Source organism: Mercenaria mercenaria, chromosome 18 (assembly GCF_021730395.1).
Source record: "Mercenaria mercenaria strain notata chromosome 18, MADL_Memer_1, whole genome shotgun sequence".
NCBI lineage: Eukaryota > Metazoa > Mollusca > Bivalvia > Venerida > Veneridae > Mercenaria > Mercenaria mercenaria.
In genome coordinates this window covers 54,099,085-54,124,958 of record NC_069378.1, presented here as the reverse complement: position 1 = coordinate 54,124,958, position 25,874 = coordinate 54,099,085, and the positions used below count along the sequence as shown (strand labels likewise).

At 33.1% G+C, this 25,874-nt stretch overlaps 1 protein-coding gene across 1 annotated transcript in view; it reads left to right on the top strand.

Annotated features, from left to right (window-relative positions):
- The window catches only part of LOC123539166 (low affinity immunoglobulin epsilon Fc receptor-like), a 33,893-nt gene extending 8,226 nt beyond the window's left edge, over positions 1–25,667 (top strand). Inside the window, exon 2 of the mRNA XM_053530030.1 lies at positions 22,597–25,667. Coding sequence (XP_053386005.1) covers positions 22,597–22,741 — 145 coding nt within the window. The 3' untranslated portion in view covers positions 22,742–25,667. The remainder of the gene's footprint in view (positions 1–22,596) is intronic.
- Positions 25,668–25,874: the final 207 nt, after the last annotated feature.

Genomic DNA, 25,874 nt, shown 5'->3' with positions numbered 1-25,874 from the left:
AGAATTTGATTAAACTCTCACTTTAAAAAACTGTAGAATTTACTTTCAATAAATATAAATGGTAGGGTAATGTGCTTCATATCTTGATTTTTGCTAGCCTGATTTGAAAAAAAAAAAAAAAATGACATAACACGAGTTTTGATAATGGGAGTCTATGGGAAAGTCACAAATGATAACATTTTCGAAAATATAATTTTATCTACAATGTAGAGTTTAATAAAACTTCTCAAAGTCGTAAATAAACAGAGGAGCTATAATATGGTGAAATAAAATGTATAGGTCCGTGTGCTTGTTTTTTTAGATATGGTTGAAGATATCCTAGTATTTCGGGCAGATTTTAAGACATTCTTTAATCATTTAACATGTCATATGTTTTATTATCATACATTTAACTTTAGAAAGATAGTAATGTTGCCCTTGTAATAAAGTTTACTCACCTCTTGCAATTAATTAATCAAATGATTTCCGTTGCCGTACGCCGTATCCATGCTTTATCTTACGTTTTCTGGATAAATGACGTTATGCTAACGGTTTATTAAACGTGCAGAACTACCTTAAATTTAATGTTTTATACTTTTATGTCTTAAATGTAGATTTTCTGAAACATGTGATGAATTGGCAACTGGCTACCCTTATCGTCGCAAAGACTGCCGGTATGCAGATGGTTATTCTGCCAAATTATCAACTGGCTGTCCTGACCTCCATACATTTAAAGCGTTGAATATTTATATCTGATACTAAACCAATGTTAAATTGAATGATTTGATCTCTTTTAAAGAGATTCGGATATCTTTTTCAAAATTAGAATTACCAGTTACCTTCCAGGAAGCAGTTTGATATTCGTGTGAAATAAAAACCTATGCCTCCAAACTGATAACTTTTGCTAGACTGTGTTTTTTTTTGAGTTGAAAAAGCAAGTGAACTTTCCAATAAATTTTGAATAACCAACCACCAACAGGCAAGAAGTTGGTTATTCAAATGTTCATATACTAACTACCAACTGCCTACCAACTTATTGTCATTTACAAAAGACCATTTTCGTGAAAATTCAATATTCACAAGAAAAACAATGTTTATTGAATATCATCACTACTGAAATATCTATATGATAAATGTGTTGAATTTTTTTTCATGAATTTGAATGAAAGGGAATGACTTATTCTTCACACTTCAGACCTATTAAACTCGAGGAGCCTTATTTCCCCACAGTGCGAATTGTAGACTTTTACAATATTTTCAGATAGCGTCAAAGTGTTATATTTCCACAGAATTTAATTCTAATAAAAGGTAAATCAGCCCTTACATTTTGCAAACATTATACATTACGTATGAATAAAATTTTGTGTTGTTAAAAAGTTATATTATGCACAAGCAAATTAACTTGCTATAGACCTATTCCCTTCGCTTACCTTAACTTTCATATTTTTAAAAAATTGATAAAACTGCTTTGTTGTACTTAGCTATATGTTTGCTGTACTACCGTGAATAAGTTGAAATTTTAGGCGATCAGCATACATAATTGTAAACAGAAAACATAAAATCTAATTTATTTATAGAGACTGGTCTTATCTCGGTAATACAGCATGTAGCTAAAAGAAGGTAAAATGGATGCTGAATGTGAAAAGTAGGTCGAATGGACGAAAAGTCGAGTGCTAATGTCTGTTTAACATTTTCCGTTACAAGCTGTTTTTCTGATATGATCTCTGTACAACTGGTGCCGATGCCCTTACAGAACTCAAAGCATGTAGGGAAAGGACCGTTTTAAATTTTGAGAATAAAAATAAAAAGAAAAGCTCAGTAGGTTTGGCCCCCTTTGCCTCAAGAGGTCGCGACTGGAATCTCCGGCCAAAGGATGATTTGTCAGGATTTAAAGTAATCCAACCTCCGATATCGACTAACGCGTTTGTCTGTAGAAAGTTTTCAGTTTCTCAGGAAATATATACAAAATCCAGAAACGCTAGTTTGGTTGTCAGGTTCTCAGGAGAAATATTCTGGATTCAGAAACCTTACAAAAACGTTAGTACAATGTGAAATCAAACAAACAAACAAACAAAAAAGAATAACTTTACACTTCAACATGAAGGGGACATGAGCATTTATCGGGACTATAATGCTTTGTTATTTTTTCCCGGAGTTTTCCCGGAGTTGTTGCCCATTTGGACGAAATAATTCATTACATTGTAAACTCAAGTCCTACAGTTTCCACCCAACTGGAATGAAACTTTGTATATATCAACAACATGAAGTGAACATGCGCATGTTGTCCGGCCAATTATGGTCAATATTTTGTCTTAAGCTGGGGCATTTCTTTTGTTGGACTATAAAAAATACATTGTAAATTTCTACATTTTTCTTCATTTCAAATACAACTTGTTAAGCATAATGAGCATTAAGTAGACATGCGCATTTGTTTTGTGTTCAGTTGATTTAGTTATGTCACTTTTTGACTTGATAACATTATTGCACAAATGCATGAATGTGCAGTCTGATCAAGATCTACACTGATTGCAAAGGCAGAATCAATCATGATAAGGGTTAAGTCGTCTTTTCAAAATCATGTAACTGTTCATCCCTGAACTGTTATTTACACAAAAAGGCATGCACATGTTAGACATATGTATTTAAACATCCAAGTGAATCAAAATATAGAGCGAAATCTTTTGCCAAAACAGCATGACATGTGACCTATACTAGTATCACAGTATAGATTTACATAAATTGATATAAAAAGGAAAGCACATATTCCATTTATTTCATCAACATTTTCTGAACGTAAGTGCTTCTTATTACTATGACAACAACAAGCTGCCACTTTATCTTCTTTATTTCTACAAAATGTCCTCTCCCTTGATTGTTAATGTGGTGTGTTTATTATATATAATAATATTATGTGTGTAAAGAACAGTGTATTATGTATTATTTCAAAACACACATACATATCACTTATGATTGAAATCACGGTTTAGTAAGTGAAAGAAAGGGAAATCAAAACTGAAAATGAAATGTATAAATCTCAGTTTAGTTATTTCCCTTTATCATCAAATGTATGCTTGTCTCAACACACTTTAAAAACAAACACAAACATGTCTATCTGTTTATATATAATTCAATTACACAAGAAAAACAAATATCATAAATTATAAATTTCTTACAGAGATATCTAGTCATAACAAAACATTTCAAATTGATTTTTACAACTTGAATTTTTAAAAAAATTTCTGAAAGAAAGCCTTTTCTTCTTGTGTCATTGAAAATGAAGACAAAAGTTACGAGAGTTGTTAATGTTCTAAAGACATACCATAAACAGTGTATTTCAAATGTACGTACTCATTATTCAAAGTCAGTTTGAATTGATGCATATCTATTTCAATACAACATTAACATTAAAATATCAAAATTATATTCATTTGCATGTATAATTTTGTATATCATAAAGCTACAAGCATTCTATATCAGGCCGATATCGGACCAATACGGGTTTTAACGTTGGCCCGATATCAGTTTTGCATCCGTTATATGTTATTATATAATATATTGTTGTCTGATATCGATTGCTTAAACGGATATTTTCCGATGTTTCTGCAATAAATCAGTGTTTGTGTTGAAACTATTTGTAATAGTATTGATATACACTTAATCTTTTAGTAGTAAGCCTTCTTATATATGGAGCATTTCCAAAATGACTGAAATGCAGATGTCAGCCATAATGTAACTTGTCGCATCTTAACCTCTTACCCGAAAGCAAACTTAACAAAGTCTGAAGCGTGTACTTCTCTGTCACAATTAAGTCAACGCATAAAATATGTAGTATTTTCTGCATGCCGACATTTACGGTGTAGCTACGGGTAAAGTACATACGGACATAATACGAATTTTTACTGTTTTGAAACGACCAATGGAGATGTCCTAAGACATGTTAAGGCTTCTATAGGAATATAATTGAAAAATTATGGTCTTTTACGTTATTCTGATAGGATTTTGTCCCGAATGTATAAAAATTTAACAAGAACTTAGATTTAAGGTGACATCATATAAGATTCCCGTGACATCCATTTTGTATAATTTTTGGCATATTAGGGTATTTTTCAACTTGCTTTCTGTGCGTTTGATAATGAAATAGTCTAGTATAACCCACAACTAAAATGAATGATAAACCGATGTAAGAATGGCTTGGGTTGGACTACCACTACGTGACTCATATGCTAGAGGTGGTCAGATAACGCTGACATGGATGGAAAAATCGTGGACAAGAGACTGGCTTAAGTGACAACAAAACCACGGACATTATGAGGTACTGATGACTGAACTCAAGGTGGATAATCCAGAAGCCTTCAAGAATTTTTTGAGATGACCCTCAATGTTTGAGTAGCTCCTAGACATACTTCGTCCCAGGTTTACCAAAAAACAAGCTTTGACCCTGGAAGCTGACTATGACACTCGGGTACCTAACTACTGGTGACAACACAAAACCATATACCTGGTGGTTCGAGAGGTCTGTCAAGCCATTATTGACGAATAGATTTTACATTTAAAACTTTATTTTTTCAATTAACAAGAAAAATGAGATTTGTATTTAAATCACACTTAATAGAGCCCAAGTGCACAATCATAATATGAAATATTCAATATAGTCAGTCATGTGTGTCAGAAATAAAGATGGCATTCATGTTCTTGAAAACTAAGTAACGATTTGCTTCCCTTCCTATTTGGCTTTCCACTGGGTCTGCTTGCCCCATTAAATGAGCTTTTCTTTCCCGTCCCCAACTTTGCACCATTTGGCATGGTGGTTTCTAAGACCTCTTGTAGTTGTTACCAGTTTTGATATGACTGATGCACGACTCAAGAAGCGGCGCTTATATTGCCCGAATACGGACTTTGCCACATCCGACGACAGTCCGGTTAAAACACGTATTTACCCCTGATCAATACGCAGCATTCAATATAAGACAGAACTTATCCTCAGCTTAATCGCTAAACAACGGTAAAGATCCGAAGCACCCCGGTTCCCTACCGTTTGACGGCCGCATTGTTTTTTGATTGTAGGGATAACGCATGTTTCTTCGTGTTATAACGTCTGCAGAATCCAGAGGGATTGGTTGGTTCCCGAGGGATTCTGAAGATGTTATAACACAAAAATAACACGCGCGGGAAACATCCGAATTGTTTTTCACGTTGACGTCATTTCCTTTTGAATTATCCGTAATACGTTTACGCTCTGCCGCGGAACGCGCATATATATAAAGGTGTTATAACAACATGTGAGCGTGAGAATCTCTCTGTTAACACACGTTTTCTCTCCTGTTAAAACACTCCCAAAAAGTGACAAGAACAGCAGTTTTATGCTAGAATGACAGGTCTCAATCCGCTGCAAATCCGTATCAACTCGCAGAACAAACCGGACTCCCGTTTTCATTTTGTGAAATCCGCGTACTTTATCCGTATCAAATAGGATGGACCCTTTTTAGCGAAACAAAACCTACACAAATCGACCAATTTCGAAAACATGCGATGTTATACTTTCAAACTCTAACATTTCTCAAAATTGTACCTTTTTATACATTTTCTCGCACTAATATAAACGAGTTTTACAATTTTTCAATTTAGTTATTCCTTTCCTTTTACCTTGTAATAAATATGTCGTTACCGTTGATAATTAGATAAGATTAATTGTATTAACTTGTTGGTGCACGGATGTGCATGCTGATCAAAATCTTCACTGACTGAGAAGGAAGAATCAATTGTCTCCAGCATGATAAGGGTTTAACATCTTGTCAATATGATACAATTGATCATCTCTGAAGTGTTTTCTACTCAGAAAAACATGTATATGTTAGAATATTAATATTTAAGTGGATTAAATAAAGAGCGATATTTGATATAAAAACAGCATTATCAAGAACAGCGATACTTTGGCTTCATTAATATTGCTCATTATTATGGTTGCTGATTTCTGCCATTTCGTGTGTTCGTGTTGGCGAGGCGAAATGTCGAAGTAACGAAAACACGAAAGGTCGAAATAATACATTTTTGTTCGTGTCGGCGGGTCGAAATGTCGAAGACACGAAAACACGAAAGGTCGAAAACTGCTTATTTGTCGTTTGTTCGCCTTTCGACTTTCGAGGCGAATGCACGAAGTAACGAAACATTGAAGGCGAAATAACGAAATTTCAGAGGCGAGCATACGAACTTTTGTACTGATTATTTTTCATGTCGGCGGGTATCAAGACTTCGTGTTGTCGCCCTTCTTTTGTCGTGTCTTCGTGTATTCGCCGCGAAAGTCGAAAGGCGAACACACGACAAAAAGGCAGTTTTCGACCTTTTGACCTTTCGTTACTTCGACCCACTGACACGAACACACGACAAATGTGCAATTTCGTCCTTTCGTGTATTCGCACTCCAGTAGGCATGCGCATAGCTACTACACATATGCTGCTGAATGAATATGCTATCTAAATAATGTGTTTTACCATTTATAAAATAACATTTGTCCGAAAACGAAAGATAATGATTTTTATTCCATAAAAGATGTCATTGTGTAGATATTTTATCACTAATATTAACTTTGTACATACATAAAACTTCTGTCAGTCTTATGGGGCAAATCATTACGCCGACCTGAACTTTGAATGCTATCTAGATAACGTGTTTTACCATTTATACAAAAGATCTTCCTCTTCTCAATTTATGATAGAAAATGTTTCATATGCAATAAAACTTGTCACTCTTCAAGTATTTCAGTTCTATACTACGCCCCATTTTGCGCTATTATAGTGTATTAAGGCAGACCCTACACGAAACATTTGTCGTGTGTTCGTGTCGGCGGGTCGAAGTAACAAAAGGTCGAAAACAGCTCAGTTTTCGTGTGTTCGCCTTTCGCCTTCGGAGGCGAATACACGAAGTAACGAAATATTGAAGGCGACTTAGTTTTAACGTCCGCCGACACGAAAAGTGACTAATACAAAAGTTCGTGTGTTCGCCTCTGAAATTTCGTTATTTCGCCTTCAATGTTTCGTTACTTCGTGTATTCGCCTCGAAAGTCGAAAGGCGAACACACGACAAATAAGCATTATTTCGACCTTTCGTGTTTTCGTTACTTCGACATTTCAACACGTGAAATGGCAGAAATCAGCCACCATACATTATAGATTTACATCAATTTGTATAGAAAGGACAGCATATGCTCCATGTATATTTCAATAACATTGTCTGAACGCAAATTCTTCTAACTTATACGACAACAAAAACTTACCACTTTAATTTCTTAAATGAACATTATGTCATCTTCCAACATTGTAAATACGGTGTGTTTCATATTATCTGTCAGAAGTCGAAAGTCGGGAAGTTGGAAGTCAGAAATGCAGAAAATAGAAGTCTGAAGTACGATAGCTAGAAGTAGAAAGTGAAAAGTCAAGAAGTTGGAGGTGAGAAGTGCAATAGTTAAAAGTCAAAGTTGGAAGTACTAAAGTTTAAGTGTTACTCCAGAGCTTCCATACAATCTAATAAGCATTATTCCAAAGCACACATACATATATCACTGAAGATAGTATTATGCATTTGTCTATGAAATGTTTAAAGTATGTGGAGAAGACCATACATTTCATAACCAAAGGGAAGTTACTAAACTGAGATTTATTACTTTTTATTTATAGATATCCCTTTCCTTCTTTCCATATCTAATTCGTCCTAGATCTATTTTGCATACATTTAAAATTAAACATTGTTCGTTTATCATAGGCAACGCCTGGTAAAATAAGCGTATCTTGCATGACAACGTGACGTATGTAAACAATAGTAGATCGTTCTGACCTACCCCCCGTTTTACGTGACGTTAAAGCAATATCATTTCTTTGGGAACTGTATATACACAAGTCATAAAGGTTTATCAATGCGGACGCAGAAGCAATGTGAACATTTATAAATACATTGACACAGGCATTTCTTAAAGGTTATCTGTTTGTTTGAGTGAACGTTATAATGCAATAGTTTCAAAATGTAAATGAAAATAGTGTACACAAGTAACTATAAACGTATCTTAAACCCGTTCCGTTAAAGTTTGATTTACCAATGGTAACAGTTTCTAAATTGGCAGTCAATGCCATCAATGATCTATCTCTGACTTCGAAGCTCCTCACCGTTGTAGGTTTGAAACCTCGCAATGGATTCTGGATATCAATTTCTTGTGAGGAAGCTACGAAAAGTCAAAGTCAGATGATTACACGTGTATGAAATAATTACAATCTTCTGCTGGACCAATTATTTCAAATTTCCTTCACATCTCTGTTTTGGCACGTTCCGCATGGTAAATAAACGAGTTTTAAATTGACAATATAAATGTATAGTCAATGAAATCAGTGTAAAAGGGGAATTAAAAGTGTGGTCAATGAAATGAGTGTAAATGGGAAGTTAAATGTGTGGTCGATGAAAGGAGTGTAAAATGGGAATTAAATGTATGGTCAATGAAATTCAGTGTAAAAGGGAAATTAAATGTGTGGTCAATGAAATAAGTGTAAAATGGAAATTAAATGTATGGTCAATGAAATGAGTGTAAAAGAGACATTAAATGTATGGTGAATGGAATGAGTGTAAAAAGGAAATTAAATGTGTGGTCAATGAAAGGAGTATAAAAGGGAAATTAAATGTGTGGTGACTTACACGAATTAGAGAGAGATAGTGTTAGTTTAAAGAAACGGATTCATGATGCTCAACCTTAAGCCAGCCTGCTGGCAGCAAGTGGCACTGCCTTTGCGACGAGACCAGAAGATCAGCATTTTTCAAATGTAAGGCGGAGAGAGGTAGGCAGTCGATAATTATTATTAAAAGGGACTGGCGGTCACCAACATGTCTCTGTTCATTTACAAGACCTGCCTTTGACAGGACTCAAAACCTCGTCCTCCCAATTGCAGTGCAGGAGTCTCATCCATTAGGCCATCCAAGCTCGGCATAATTTTCTGCGGCATTTATGGTTATATAAAAATTCATTCAATCGTTACATTCCAAAATATGCACTTATGTTCCGTTTACGTAAAAAAACAAATGACATTTCTCAGAAGCATTTTACATTGTAGACATGATATTGTTTATTTGTAGTATTGGTCTTAGACGATCATCGTGTGTACATGTATACGTGTGTTTTTTTTTTTTTTTTTTTTTTTTTTATGAGTTTCTCATTTTTGTGTGCTGTCTCATTACACTCGTTAACGCTAATCTATGTTTATGTCTTAAAGTAGCGAACTTGTATCGACAAAAGGCACTGTCTTACATTATTTTGCTTAGTTGCATTCTGTCCATATATATATTAAAAAAAGTCCTTGTGCAGGTATAAAATATATAAAGGTTCAATTTGCAAGGAATTAACAGCAGTAGACTTCTGTTGTTGTTTTTTTTTTCAATTATTTTAATTATTCACTGCAAGCGCTTTCAATTGTACACATATCTTCGGGCAGTTTACATTATATATATATATGTATTATGTTTTCTTTACGCATGCACCTAGGGTAGAATACTCGAATGATATTCGGCAATTTCGGCACGATCACGTGTTCTCTGTATTTCGGCATTCTCCAGTTGTTACCAAAAATATAATTTATGACACTAATAGGGTATTTAGAAAGATAGAATGCCACGAAGCAAAATAATAGCAGACTCGGCTTAACAAAAACTGTTCATGAGATGAAAAAATGAAATGTCAACACCACTCACGCTCAATAACATCAAATTTATGTTTAAATCTTTATGTTTGCTACGCTCTGCAAAAGTTTTGTATTTTTCAGAACTATATTCACATAGTATATGAACCTGTTAGTTGTCGGAAAATGCTTCTTATCTAAAAATGCACACGCTTTCATACTTCACGAACATTTTGATTTACGGCTGTGTTTTAAAAGAAACCGTTGCAATTGTCTTTTCAACTGTTGTATCAGTTTAAAAATATCTCTTCCCCTTTTTCCCAATTGTTATTTATCTACTTGAAGTAATTTGTCCTAATATGCTTTAAGTACATGTATCTTGATTACAATGTACAAGGGATTAACAAATTTCATAATTATATGTTTCCCTCGTTAAAGTGTTCTCTTATAATTAAGATATTTTTTCATTTGAATTTATCTAATACAGTGTGTAATATTGTTTAATTGAATAAGAATTACATTTATTGTTTATGATTTTCTTTCCAATTGAAAAATAATGTTTTTAAGCTTTTACTAAATGTATTGCGAAGACGAGATCTCGAGCAATCGGTAAAATGTATTTTGTCGCAGTATCATGTAGAAGTAAAATGTACCATGACGATTCTAGACAATAAACGCATTTATCAAATCATAGGGTATCACGGAAATTCGAAAATCCTAAAGACAAGGACTGTTTCTGAACACAGAGAATGTTTTAAACTCCATAAATTGCTTACTTTATTTAAGTTCCCTTTAATCGTTTGAAAACATATATACCTAAGGTAAACTCAAGTTTGACATAATTGTAATAGAACAGAAAAGAAGAAGAAAAAACATAGTTCTAAATTTGATTAAATTCCTGACTATTATTAGCTACAGTTTTGTTAGTATCTTTAATAAAAAGTAAATAATATTCAGGAAAGACAGCCAAATACGCAAGTTTACGAACAATACATTATGGGTTCAAAGTCATTTGTAAATGTTGTTTGAATTCAATCGACCTATGCTTCATCTACTAGTAATTAACATTGAAATAAATTTGAAAGGTAGTTGAGATTGCGCTTAATGCAGTTATTTTTCCAGTCGATTTATTTAAGGACATTAGCTTATTCGTAACTATGCACAGTAGTAAACCGTGCTTATATTGTGATCTATTATTCCGTCTATAAAGAGTATACATAAAAATATCTTAAAAGAAATCATAATTATACTTTAAAGATATGCATTTCATTTCTCAGATGAAATTGTTTGTAACATTTACATTTAGCCGATGTTTGCATGTTCTCAATAACTGGCTAGGCTTATGCTTGAAACTTACACTTTACGGACTCTTCTGCATAGCCTGAACGTTTAAAGCCAGTCTCTGACAACTATGTCAGGGAGGCGACTCTTTTGCTAAGTGGTTAGAGCATTCGACTACCACCCAAGCGACCAGGGTTTGACTTCCGTTATGGGCAGTTCGGATTTTTCGTAATAAAATGCTATTCTCTTCAATTTGTTAAGGCTAAAATTATAAGATTGGGGCTCATCCGGAATACGGACTTTTTCTCGTGCCGAAAATGGCACTTTCTATCTATGGCAAAATGGATTACTCGTCATCTTTATGATGACTTCTTTGAAGAGGGGAAGTGTTACGGTCGCTTTTTGCATATCATGTACATTAAAGCAAATCTGTGACAACTGCGTCAGGGAGTCGAATATTTGGCTCAGTGGTTGGAGCATTAGACTAACATCCGATCCATCCGAGTTTGAATCCCGCCGCAGACAGTTGGTGTTTTTCATCATAAAATTCTAAAATTCTTTGATTTGTTACGATTAAAGTCGTAAGAATACAATTTCGGAAATTGGTACTTTCGCCGGTGTCAATATTGGAAACCATAGTTCAGACTTATGCTTGAAACTTACATATAGTCGATAAAGGGTACTTTCAGGGGTGTCAGTATTAAGAACCATATCTCAGGCTTATGCTTTAAACTAGCACAAAGTCGATAATGGGTACTTTTCCTAGTGCCAATATTGAGAACCATATCTCAGACTTATGCTTGAAACTAACACAAAGTCGAGAATGGGTACTTTTCCTAGTGCCAATATTGAGAACCTTATCTAAGACTTATGCTTGAAAGTCACACAAAGTCGATAATGGGTACTTTCTCTGGGGTCGATATTTAGAACCACATCTCAGACTTACGCATGAAAGTAACATAAAGCCGATAATGGATATTTTCTCTGGGGTCGATATTGGACTTATGCTTGAAACTTACACAAAGTCGATAATGGATACTTTTACTGGGGTCAATATTTAGAACCATATCTCAGACTTATGCTTGAAAGTAACACAAAGCCGATATTGGGTACATTCACTTGAGTCGATATTGAGAACCATATCTCAGACTTATGCATGAAACAAACACAAAGTAGATAATGGGTACTTTCAATGGGGTCAATATTGAGAACCATATCTCAAACTTATGCTTTAAAGTAACACAAAGCCGATAATGGGTACTTTCACATGGAGCAATATTGGAATTTTGCTTGAAAAAGCATGCAGTCGAAAATTGGTTTTCACTGGAGTAAATATTAAACATCTTATCTAAGACTTATGCATTACCATACATAAACAGTATAAAACAATTGAAATTTCTTAAACAAACTCCATGATAATATATGTGATTACTTGTAGAATATATACACAGTCTTTACTTCAATTGGGATATGACTCTTTGAGAGCCAACGTTATTACCGAAAGGTCGTTTATTTAGCGGATCTCCAGCTGGAAGTTACGAACCGTACAGGAATAAAACATGTACGCCAGGACTTACATTTCAAATACCAATGCGAACAAACATAGATTCAAAAATGTGATTCTCGAGGAAAGACCAAAATAAAGTACAATGTCAGTATTAAAGTCGCCTTTTAAAAATTTGACTTTCGATTTTCTAATTGGTCGGTGCAAATGTAAATTGTCTTTTTTTTAAATCTGTTAACACATTTGAAATTACATTCCAGCTCGATGGTTTCTTTAAATTTGAATTTCGAACTTCTAGTTAGCTTGAGTCTTCTTGATTGTTCGAAATGTAATGCCTGTTCGAAATTCTGTCCTTTGAAAATTTGAACCAGGCTGGAAATGGAATGCTAGCTTAATTTCACACATTAAATGAAAGATTTTGGAAATAAATATTGATCACCAATCTGTGTGATCGCAGCTGTTGACTCTGAAAAAAATATCAAACTATCGAGCTATCACTATAGATTGAATAAAAATGTTCTTTTAAAGTCTGCACATTTTTGCCTTTGAGCGTGTGAGAAAAATCAGTTTAAATTCCGTGACCATTGTCACACACACTGTCATATGATATTTATTTTTTTATATCGAACATAAACAGTTAAAAATATTTTTTATTTTTTTATTTTTCTTTCTGACAGTTACTGTCATCTGAATCGCCCACTGAATAGTAACGTCGCTACTTTTTTGTGTACAAAGGAGGCAATCATTTCAAGATTTGGCTAAAAAATGAAGCGGCAGTTATTTGCCCTTATATATCATTCAACATACCGGCGCTGTCATATGACATAACAGTCACTTTCGCTTGGTCACGTGTCAAAAAGTTTGAAAATGTTTTTCATAGTCAAAATATCTTTTTCTTTAATCATTGTAGACAAAAGTAAGGTATAATAAGATGAAATAACTATACTAACTTTCTTCTATTAACCTAGGTTTTATATTTCAACGAATTCGTTAAATTCGAAATGCTGCATTCTAATACTTGATCTTGCTTTTACGCATTTCGAATGTCAAATGTTAGAATAAATTAGACTTTGTCTTCATTGTTTACAACTAACGCATGCTTATCATATAAAATTTCAATTTATTCACGGAATGAAAGAATGTGGTTCAAACAAGAGAAAATGAAGGATGGTAGATGAGAAAAATATGTCAGTTGTCATTTCAAATCCAGTTTAGTATACTGTCAAGTTTCTCACCCAGTCATAAACCTATTTTCCAAGGTACATTCATACATATGCTTAAACAAGAACGAAAAGAAAATAGGTTGTTAAATATTACGCGGTGAAACGCATGTCAACTTGTCAGGTACCCTCATATTGCCGCATTTTAGAAAGAGGTCAGTACAATAAGCCCAATACTTTGAAATTAATCAAAAACATACTTATATAAGCATGAAATGTGCCTTAGTATTTTACTTAAAATACATTCCGCGAGTGAATTTGTGTTATTTACGTGCAAATGCGCTAAAATATAACATTATAATCTATATGATTTTGGAATACACCACGGAAGCATATTTTTGACCGAATTACAGCTATTACACCATTTAGGTTACATCCTCTATCAATTATTCTCCGGCAAAAATAGTCTCTTCCTCGTGTCTAGATAAATTGAAACAGGTGTCCACTATTCTCTTTTCTGACATGACCAATCAATACATGTTAATGATTTATTGATACACGCAAACGCTGGCTTACATGTATTCACCCAAATATATTGCTACCACCATAAACTCACCTGAGCATTAAGTGCTAATGGTGAGCTTCTGTGATCACGCTGTGCCCGCCCGTCGTTCGTCATGCGTGCGTGCGTGCATCCGTCCATCCGTTGTTAACAATTGTGTTTAAACGACATCTCCTCCAAACCCACTGAATGGATTTTGATGTAACTTGGCTTGGATGTTCCATGGATGGTCCTCTACCAAAGTTGTTTAAACAGTTTGGCTTGTTTCCACATAGGGGTCACCAGAGTTAAAAACAGAAAAAAATTTAAACTACATAAATTCCTAAACCGATGGTCATATTTTGAAAAAGAAAATCAAACAAATGGTCCTTATGTCAACCTCTTCCTCAATTGTTCAAATTTTGAAACTCTACTCTGAGTCGATCATACCTAGAGCCTTGATACTTGACGTGTAATATCAGCGTTGTACTGTCTACAGTAATTGTTTAGATTATTGCCCTTAGTTCAAACACACTTGATACCTTGTACACAGGTGAGCGCTGTAGGGTAAATGCCACTCTTGTTATGATATATTAGACCTATTACATGTATAATCAAAATAATGAAGCAAATTAATTAATATATCATCCTTTAGTTCAGAGATTGTGGACATTTAAGAAATTGTAAGCGCCGAATTAAAACAGACTTGCAAACTTATGTTACAAAAGTTAAATACTGAAATCCAAGAGAAGGAGAAACTTATAAGTGAACAAAGACTTGAAATAAACAATCTAAAACAAAGTGTAGACCAAATGTGTGGCTTTTTGTTACCATGTCCCACAGAAAAAATAAACAAAGTGTAGACCAACTAAAACTGAGTGTTGTGTTTTTACCTTGTCAAAGAAGTTGGACTCAATTCAAATCATATTGTTACTTGTACGTTAAGTATAGATTGCCGTACAATAAAACACGAGAGAGGTGTTCATCACAAGAAGTAAGTGTAGCTGATATCCAAAGCACGGAGGAGAATGATTCCATCGTTAAATTGTGTACAGACAGTGGACACGATTTTGGTTTGTCATATAATGTGGTCTGGTGGTCTGGATAGGATTTACTGATGATGTAACAGAGAATGTGTGGATATCTGACAGAATGGGTAGACAGGCAACTTACACGTACGAGTGAGTGAGTGAGTAAATGAGTGAAAGAGAGAGAGAGAGAGAGAGAGAGAGAGAGAGAGAGAGAGAGTGTGTGTGTGTGTGTATGTGTGTGTGTGAGAGAGAGAGAGAGAGGGAGAGAGGAAGAAAGAGAGAGAGTACAATCAGTTCAATAATGTGCAATTAATTCTAAAAACTATATTTCAAAAATATGATACAAACCTGTTTTCACTGCTTGTTTTATTATTACATACTCTTTGAATTTAACAAACGTCCATATTACTCTATATCAAATAGGAAAATCACAGTCCCATCAAACTGCAACCACATATAACTGTATACATGTATTTTTACATGATTGAAGTATACACAAATAAATTATTGAAAAATAGTAAAACATGTAAATAACGAGGACAAGACAAGATTTTTACTTGTAAATGTTGCAATTTACTATGTTATTGTTTGAAATAGCTGAACTTTTTTATCCTAGTAAATTGTAAATGGGCAAATGTGCATATGAAATAATACATTGAATATATTATTATTCTAAGGAAATAATAACGTCCCTTAAAAACAGTTATAATAATAGTAATAATAATAATAATGATAATAATAATTTTATTCGTGCACTTCATGTCAATACAAATTACATAGCATATTACTTTATTACAGTATTTCTCAGATATCACCGTTGTAGCAACGAAATATCATCTATTGCATACTATTAAAATAATTCATCAGAGGATGTTCTGATAATATAGTGGCTGAAACAAAATATTAACGATACTGATATCACATATAATTGTGATACTTATTTCAGTATATATAGTTATAAATAGCAGACAATGCACAGGATTGTCCGTATAGTTTCGGCATTTACATGCAAATACTTATTTCCAACGGGGTCCATGCTGTAACATCTAGATCTTAAGTGACTAATTATTCTAAAACAAACTGTGTCACATGATGGCATAGAATCTTATGGTTTAAAAGTTAATACATGCTCTGGGAAATTAATGCTGAAAGTTTGTTGAATGATTAAAATTAACCATATCCGTTTCTTTCGTTAACAGCTTGGATGATCACAATTAATTTCTATGTTGTTTGAAAACCCGAGTCGAAAAGATTCTTATGTCTTGTAATTCTCCGTCAGAGTCATATGCTTGTAAGCTTAGCATTTGTATTGTCTAGGACATAGATTGGTTGTTGTCTGTTCAGTGGCAATAGTTACTGAAGATGGTGTCTCCTTGTTGTTCGTTGCAGCAGAAGAACAAGGACAACGGTACAAGAGGAATAGTTATTAACACGCTGCCTCCTTAAAATAAAACCCGACAACAGCGTATGCATGGAAGTGTAAACGATAGACAGCTACACAAAAGAACGTAATACTCCTTATTGATGTGACTGGAATATAGAAAAAAATTATAACTATATTTGAATCACTTTTTCTAAAATTAAACTGACATGTCTAATTAAAACAATTTTTTGTGTACTTCGACGACATAAAAGTGAAAGTTTCCTTATTTTGCTTATCTGACCTACATATGAAAATTGCTATAAAATGTCATATTGTACTTTCCTTTTAAATATAATGCATTTTTAGAAAGAACAACGTAAGATAATTTGAGTTTCATGTTCCGATTATTCATCGGTCGATTTGTCACGTGTTTTCGCGACATCACATATTAATCATATAGGGACTGTCAAAGCAAGTATCAATTCGATGAAAAAATCTCTTTCTGTTCACTTAATTTGCGGAATAATTAAGTTATTAAGATAAATCATAGATCTATGTCAACTCTTTAAAATATACCGGAGTATCCATTGAAACATTTTAGGCAGTCATAGAATATACATGTATTTGGCGACTACTTCACTGTCAGATGGCTTCTCACCACAATAATCCAGTTATTACATGATAACCTTAACTCATGACTCGTTTAAACGCATTCGTAACCATGAGACCAAGTCTCAAATGTGACAGACTGTCCTAAAACAGGCTTTAGATCTCTTGATCAGACAAATGATTGCCTACCACAGTCTCTTGACCGGAAGTTAGCATTTACAAGAACTTTATTCCATTAATCAATGTGGCAATTGGTCCTATCAGACGAGACATGGGGAGTCGGAGGCGTTTCCTCAGAGCTAAAGGTTTCTGTGCGCGACAAATGATATCATCTGAAAAGTCTAATAGTAACTGGCTGTTACAATTGATAGTTCTGGTTTATGCTTGTTGTCTTTAAAGTTTCAGACAAAAACATGTCACTCTGTAAAAATGATGTATACTAGATCATTAAATTTACCTTTACCCTGCTAAATTTATAAACTGGACTGGTCCATCATTCAATTGGGGCAATACTATTTATTATTCGAACAAGTGTTCACTGAATATTTACTGACTGAATCGCAAACAGTGCAGAGAATGATCAGCCTGCACATCTTGGTATGCACTGGTCGCATAGACAGAATCACTTGCCGCCAGAAATACCATACTCGAAAATTATTCATCATATTGTAATAAATAAGACATGAAAGTAATTACTATCATGGTGAAAACTTTAATTTTGTATTTGATATTATATATTAAAACGGTTAAAAACGTCATTTGTTTTAATTAACACCAAGCGAAATAACTACAACACATTTTCCGTCTCTGTCCAAGGAAACAAAAATAGCTTGTAAAACCGATGAAAGTACAGTTAATGTTTGTCACTGTGAAAACACGAAAATGTGGTTTTATAGACAAACAATACCCGCTAATATCGTAATAATGACAAGCTCATAGCAATAACAAATTATTGTGTTTCATCTATAAAAATAATGTAATGAAATTAAACATTGGTTTCCATCACTTTTTCTCAATATTTCATTAGAAAACACACAATAAGTTCATAATATTATTTATATAATTTGCTGAGTCATTCATGAAACATACCCGCGGCTACAACATCCAAAACGGAAAAATATTGACTTAAGTTTGTCACAAATGGTCATATCAATAACCTTTAATTTTATTATTTTGACACACGAAAGTCAACAAATAAGTAGTGTTATAAAAGTCATCTCACACCAGAGACAGTAATAATTTCTGCTACTGTGTATATGTTAAATATGATGCACGTGTCTGTTAGACAGAGCGTATGCATATTTTAAGGTGGTTCGCGGGGTTCCTACGAAAATTTCGAAGTATGAGATATAAGACTGATATTAAGTCTGTATGTACTAACATATCCTGTCTTTCATTTGGAGAAAAAAGAAAATCGTTCCGAGTCCACATTTCCTTTGAAGAGCGCCACCTAGCGGCACATGTATTATTCAAGGGAAAACGCCGTTTTTCTGTAATAATCGCATTAAAATTAATGTTATTATATTTTTTCAAACTCAGGGATATAGCTAAATTCAATGTTATTGTTTACATGTCGCATTTTGTAAATTATTTCATTTAGAAAATGCTTAAATAAAGAGATGTCCGTAGTATGGGTGGGGAAAAATAGCGAAAATATTCTATGTGTTTCTTGGCCGTTTAGCCGAAATAAAATAAAACGGAACGGTCAAAATTCTTGATTTTCAAATATATTGTTCTTTAATCATTTCTGAACAAGAAAATAAAATAAAAATAGGGGGTCTTCACGGCAGATTTTTTGTAAATTTACTTTTTATTTGTTTTGGTAATGTAAATATTGTGACGTTGATACGTCATTTATGGTGTTAACGTCACACAAACGTTTTGTTCATTATGTCCTTTAAAGATACATTTTTGTATATACAGGATGATGAAAGTACACAAAAATGAATTATTTTTACTAAATAGATTCACATTATTTACAGTTTTAAGTAATTTACAATCTAAGTATATCATCTAGAAATATACTTCTATGTAAGTTCAACAATTTCCTTAAAGACGCTAATTATTTTGTTTATATTATGATGTAAAATGTCATTTAAAAATGATGACCACGGACACCCTTGCCGTTTCTGTCAGGGTATTAAAATTTCAGCCTATCTCAAATTCTATTAGACTAGCTGTTTGCAAGAACAGAGTCTATATTCACATGGATTTCTGAATACTGGCGTCGTAATTAGCATTGCGTGCAACCAATACGCATCTGCTAAATTGTTTTATCCATTTTTGAAACAGTTTTAGAGCTAACTTAATGCATGAAGACTTCACTGTAATCAATCCATGGTACATTTTTAAGCCGTGGATCTTCAACGCAATGATCACAGTAATTCATTAAGGAATATATCCAGTCGGTGGTTACTTGTAGACTTCACTATAATCATTTTAATTATGATACATTTGTGATCCATGATATGCAAAACTGTGAAAATAAAATTAACAGAAAAATCTGACAAGGCGCTTCAAAACGCATAAATGTAAAATCCCCATTTGATGCTTGCATACCGTAACTTCTGTTCACTTTGCGCTCAATGTCACGGACATTCTTTATGCGATGTTGCTCATTGCAGTCTGTCATAGCTGGAGCGGTCTTCTGCGCATGTCTTGAACAGATTATCAGTCGGAGCGCATGGCAAAAATACGCAAATTATTGTACGACAGCATGCATTTAGTGTATAATATGTATAATATACTGACAAAAGGTTAGGGTTAGTATTACAATGGTCACAAAATATATACATTAAAGATAATTTTCATTCAAATTGCTTGAATCCGGTATATACCGGGGTCTGTAATTTATACAGGCGTTCTAGGTCTGCAGTGAGTTGCAGTCCTGAAATATCCGAATTTATTCGCATCTGCGTCAAAATGCACTTTTACACTAAATACCAGTCAAATATTTTGTTTTCAGCATTCTGGCGAAAACATTTCAAAGTACATGTAAATGGTGGTTTTATTTATTTCTTAGTTTTATCCGTCTTTTAAAATTTTTGAAACACCAAAAGAAATGCACGAGATGAAATCATAGTGGTTATTTTTTTGATATTACATTCAGCACTGGAATACCATACTTCGATTTTGGAATAAAACCTTCATCAAATAAAAATGATCCCAATTTGCCGCCAAAATTCTATAATCGAAACTTTTGTATGTACAACAGTGAAACATGTCGAAAGTGCGTTTCCTTGAAAATATCTGAAAGAAACAGCGGGTCTGAACAATGAACGCATGCCTCTAAACCTTTCGCAAGAGCAGCCTCAGTTAAACCACCCTTCTTCCATCTTTCCATCCTAAAGTATCGGCTGCGTCAACTGTATGTTTTATATTATTTTCTGAATGTTTTGAAGCGAAATGAGTTAGAGTTTTATTTTTGTTCTGTCATTTCGAAGCAAGTTTTCCCACAATACGGTTTGCATTGTGCATTCACGTTGACGTTATAAATCTAATGCACTAAGCGGCACCAAAATGAGCTTTATTCAAGTAACGGTTTCAAGTTCACAGACTGAAGTACATTTTTACCGTAAGAGGCATTATCTCATTTATCCATCATCTGCTTAAGATTCCATTATTGTATTTATTGAAAATATTAAATATAGGTTTAAAAAGCAATAAATATAATACACAATTAGAATTATAATAAAAATCAAAACCTCTAAATAAAGTTACATATCATAACAAAAAAGAAACATATTGATGTTTTAGCCACCCTTCAAAATGTTCCTTTTCGTTAAAAATGTATTTCATTTTTGTCTGGAAAACAGTTTCACCACATTACGTATCTTGTATCTTCGTTGTTAGCTAGTCACTTGAAATATTGAAAAACAATAAGGAATGTCGTTCAGTTTCGCACTTAAACATTTCATACAAAAGGTAAAATGAGTCGCGTCATGAGAAAACCAACATAATGGTTTTGCATCCGCGCAGTCTGGTCAGGATCCATGCTGTTCGCTAACAGTTTCTCTAATTGCAATAGGCTTTGAAAGCGAACAACATGGAGTCTTGACAAGACTGCGCGGATGCGCAGGCTTGTCTGGATCCATGCTGGTCGCAAAGCCACTATGTTGGTTTTCACATGGCGCGGCTCAGTGTAAATTTACAAATCACTCTTTTTTTCTTTTTTTCTTCAAAATAATTAAAGAAACCTATGTTTGAAAATAAAGAATTTTGACAGCTCCGTTTTAATTCATAGCGGATAAACTGATAAGATTTTTTCTACACCCCCACCCCCGTCCCCGCAACACTTTACTAACCCTTAAATACGGAGCCAGATACGTGAGTTATGCAAGATTAAACTTTTTCATAAAAAATTCAACCGCTTATACTATATTCAGTAGTTATAGTACATGTCTTAGCGCGACATATTCATATTTTGTGCCAAACTTGGTGAACATGAACATGTTGAAAAATTTCACCGAAACTGTGGGCAAGTAGCTTTAACTGGCTCTGGTGTATATTACTAGATAATAGATAGATATTGACTGCAAAATACGCAGCAATGTACATCATGTGAATATATTCAAATAAAAAAGATTCTAAAGATTTTTGTGAACTCTGAAGGTCCTGTTTATATCAATGAAAGACATAATGACGACGTGAACGCCGTCATTGTGTATCAACGTCACAAAATTTACATTACCAAAACAAATAAAAAGTAAATTTGCAAAAAATCTGCCGTGAAGACCCCCTATTTTTATTTTATTTTTTTGTTCAGAAATGATTAAAGAAGAATATATTTAAAAATCAAGAACTTTGACCGTTCCGTTTATTTTATTTCGGCTAAACGGCCATGAAATACATTGAATATTTTCGCCATTTTTCCCCACCCCTACTACGGACATCTCTTTATCTAAGCATTTTCCAAATGGAATAATTTACAAAACGCAAAATGTAAACAATAACATTGAATTTAGCTATATTCCTGAGTTTGAAAAAATGTAATAACATTAATTTTAATGCGATTATTACAGAAAAACGGCGATTTCCCTTGAAAAATACATATGCCGCCAGGTGGCGCTCTTCAAAGGAAATGTGGACTCGGAACGATTTTCTTTTTTCTCCAAATGAAAGACAGGATAATATATGTTTAGGTGTCTATTAAATAGACCTTATACATGTGTCTGTTAGATACGTACAGCGTATTTCTTTGCTAAATATTTTTAATTCAAAATGTCATGTGTAACACTTAATGTTATATTTAGAAAAAAAAAAACATAGTATATAAGTATAAGAAAAATTTCCTATTTGTTTCTTTTTTTTTTGCTCAAAACATAAATAACATGATTTACATTTCAAAATATTTAGAAGAATTTCAGTCTGTTTTTTGTCGTTTCATGTATAGCAGTTGTACTTTTATTCATTTATATGTGACTGATTGTGTACAAAAATAAGGCAACAACTTACCTTGTGTAATTATGTGTCTATTTACAGAAACTGGAGGTCTGGTCAACCTAATGGAGGCGCAAGCGAACAATGTGTTGTAATTGGCTATAATAGTCCTTATGATCAATGGAATGACTGGCATTGTTATTATTTTCAAACATTTGTTTGTAAAACAGCAGCACGAATTGGTTAATATTGACTTGACATAATATTACTGTTGTTCCCGTTGGCTATTTAATTAAACGTCAAATACAGTCTTAAACATGCAGTATTACTGGTATGTGCATGCTCCTTTCACAGCAACGAAATACGTGTATAAGCATTAAAGGGGATTTTATTACACCTGGACGAAAGTCATTATTGTTGTCATCTATAATTGCGGACAGTGTAACATGACATTGTACCTTGATACTTTATAATGTATCATATTTGCTTGTTTGTGGTAAGTTTTAAATGATGAAGTTAGTAACGGCACATGTTAAATTCTGTTTTCAAAATCATACAGAAATATTATAAAAAGTGTTTCATGTAAAATTTTTTAGCCGTTGGCACTTAATATTATATCTTCTGCTTAAACAATACTTTCAAAGTTTGAATAAGTTCCGTTGTTTTACCTTTGACAGAAATATTATTTTAGCTCTTTACATAGAGTGAAAAGGGGTATCTGTTATATTTTTCCACTCAAACGCCCAAAATCTAAGTTCATTTGGCGTTTTGTGTCGATACTAAAATGAAGTGTATTTTTCAATCTAAAAGATAGAGAACATTGTTTTCGTTTCTGTTGAGATCTGAATTTAACTTCATAATAACACGAGGCTACGAGTAACCTACTGTTATGGCTGGTTGGTGATTATAAGTAGCATTACAATAGTTCACACATGAACATTTAAGCTAACGTTGATTTTATGTTTTGTTTTTAAATAGAGAATATTACATGAAAGTCTTTTCATATTGAATTTATTAAACGAGTTGAATAAAATAATAAAATGCGAGGCTCTAACGAGTTTAATAAATTCAATGTGGAAAGTTACAAAATTTTAATGTGATATTCTTTATATCACATGTTAGCTTTTCCTGTCGAAACATCAAAAAATTCTACTTTCTTTTACTATAGTCAATTTTACCAACGTCTCTTATACTATAAACGTCGAACATGTGACAAAGAGCATTACTGTACCTTGTAAATGTTGCATAGGTCTGATGTACATTTTTAAAGAGTTGTTTCACCTTTTATATTAACATTTTGATGTATGTATATTTCGTTTTATGTTCTAGTCTTTTTGTAGCTAGTGAATATATAAAGGATATTTGTCTGTTTTGAGTGAATATGGAATGTATCTCACTGAGAAGTGAGAAAATTTCAAATATTTTCACGAGCGCGTAGCGCGAGTGAAAATGTGAAATTTTCTCACTTCGAGGTGAGATATATTCTATATTCACGAAAAACAGACAAATTTTCTTTTTATTTTATGCTCAGTTACGTAGAGATGTGTATTTTGCAACTATTTTAATCTCAGCGCGGGAAACAGACGCGCGTAAACAGACATGACGTCAGACGTGCTGTGACGTTATAAAGACGCATGCAACATAAAGTTCCATTTTGTTTTATTTTTTGCTGCATAACGGTATAAAATTCTCTTTAAGTAAAATAATTTGAATCGAGAAATATACTATAAAGAATAAAGTGCGGCTACAATTTTCATCCTGTTTTAAGCAAATAATTTAAAATTCATACACAATATAATGAGGGGGCGGAGCTATATCTCTCACAGTGTGAAAATATAGATTTCATATTTTCACAGTATGAGTGATGAAATATGAAAATATTTAACTGATAGAATACAGTATTTCATTAGTTAGCATAAAATAAAAGATTGTGAATATTAGCTTTGATACATAATGAAAAAGATTTTTTTTACTAGTAATGTTGTAGCTATTGAATGAAAAACTGCTCTGACAGTTGCTTTCTGTACGAAGATTAAGCTATAAATTATGTTTTGTTTTTCACTAGAATTACAATAGTTATCGAATGTAACACCATTCGGACAGTTGTTTCCTTATGGAATATAAAGCTAGGATTTATGTTCTTTTGTTGTTGTTTTTTAAACTAGCAATACTTTTGAATGTAACATTACTGATCCTACAATTGTTTTACATGGAAAAAAGTAGTGATATATGCTTTCTTTTTTATTGCCATTACCTCAGTTATTGAATGTAACCACGCTGACAGTTGTTTTCTTAAGGAAAATAAAGCCGTGATTTATGTTTTATTTAACTAGCATTAGAATAGCTTTTGAATGTAACATCACTTTGACAATTGTTATTTCATGGAAAATAAAGTAGTGGTCTATGTTCTTATTGACTACCATTTCTTCAGATACTGAATGTAACCACTCTGACAGTTGTTTTCTCATGGAATATAAAGCTATGATTTATGTTGTGTTTTAACTAGCACTACAATAGTTTTTGAATGCAACATCACTCTGATAATTGTTATTTCATGGAAAATAAAGCTATGCTTTAGCTATTGAATGTAACCACTCTGACAATTGTTTTCTCATGAAATATAAAGCTATGATTTATGTTGTGTTTTAACTAGCACTACAATAGTTTTTGAATGCAACATCACTCTGATAATTGTTATTTCATGGAAAATAAAGCTATGCTTTAGCTATTGAATGTAACCACTCTGACAATTGTTTTCTCATGAAATATAAAGCTATGATTTATGTTGTGTGTTAACTAGCACTACAATAGTTTTTGAATGCAACATCACTCTGATAATTGTTATTTCATGGAAAATAAAGCTATGCTTTAGCTTTTGAATGTAACCACTCTGAAAATTGTTTTCTCATGAAATATAAAGCTATGATTTATGTTGTGTTTTAACTAGCACTACAATAGTTTTTGAATGCAACATCACTCTGATAATTGTTATTTCATGGAAAATAAAGCTATGCTTTAGCTATTGAATGTAACCACTCTGACTGCAGTATTCTTAAGGAAAATAAAGACGTTTTGTTTTTGCTTTGTTTGTAAGTGTTGTAAATTTAAGATAGCTCTGACATATAACCTGAAAGAGTTTTTTCTCTTTATATAATAAAGCTTTTATATACATATATTTTTATTTTGTTTTATCCTCTAGTTTTACTTTCCTAACGAATATCTAATAACTCTGATATTTATTTGATAATGGTTGTTTTAACTATTAAAATAACCTTTTGATCTATGTCATAGTTAGATCATATTTATGTAACTTACTGCATCATTTAGATGCACTGTGGTGAAACATCAACATCTTGATTATTGATTATGTTGTAAAACCA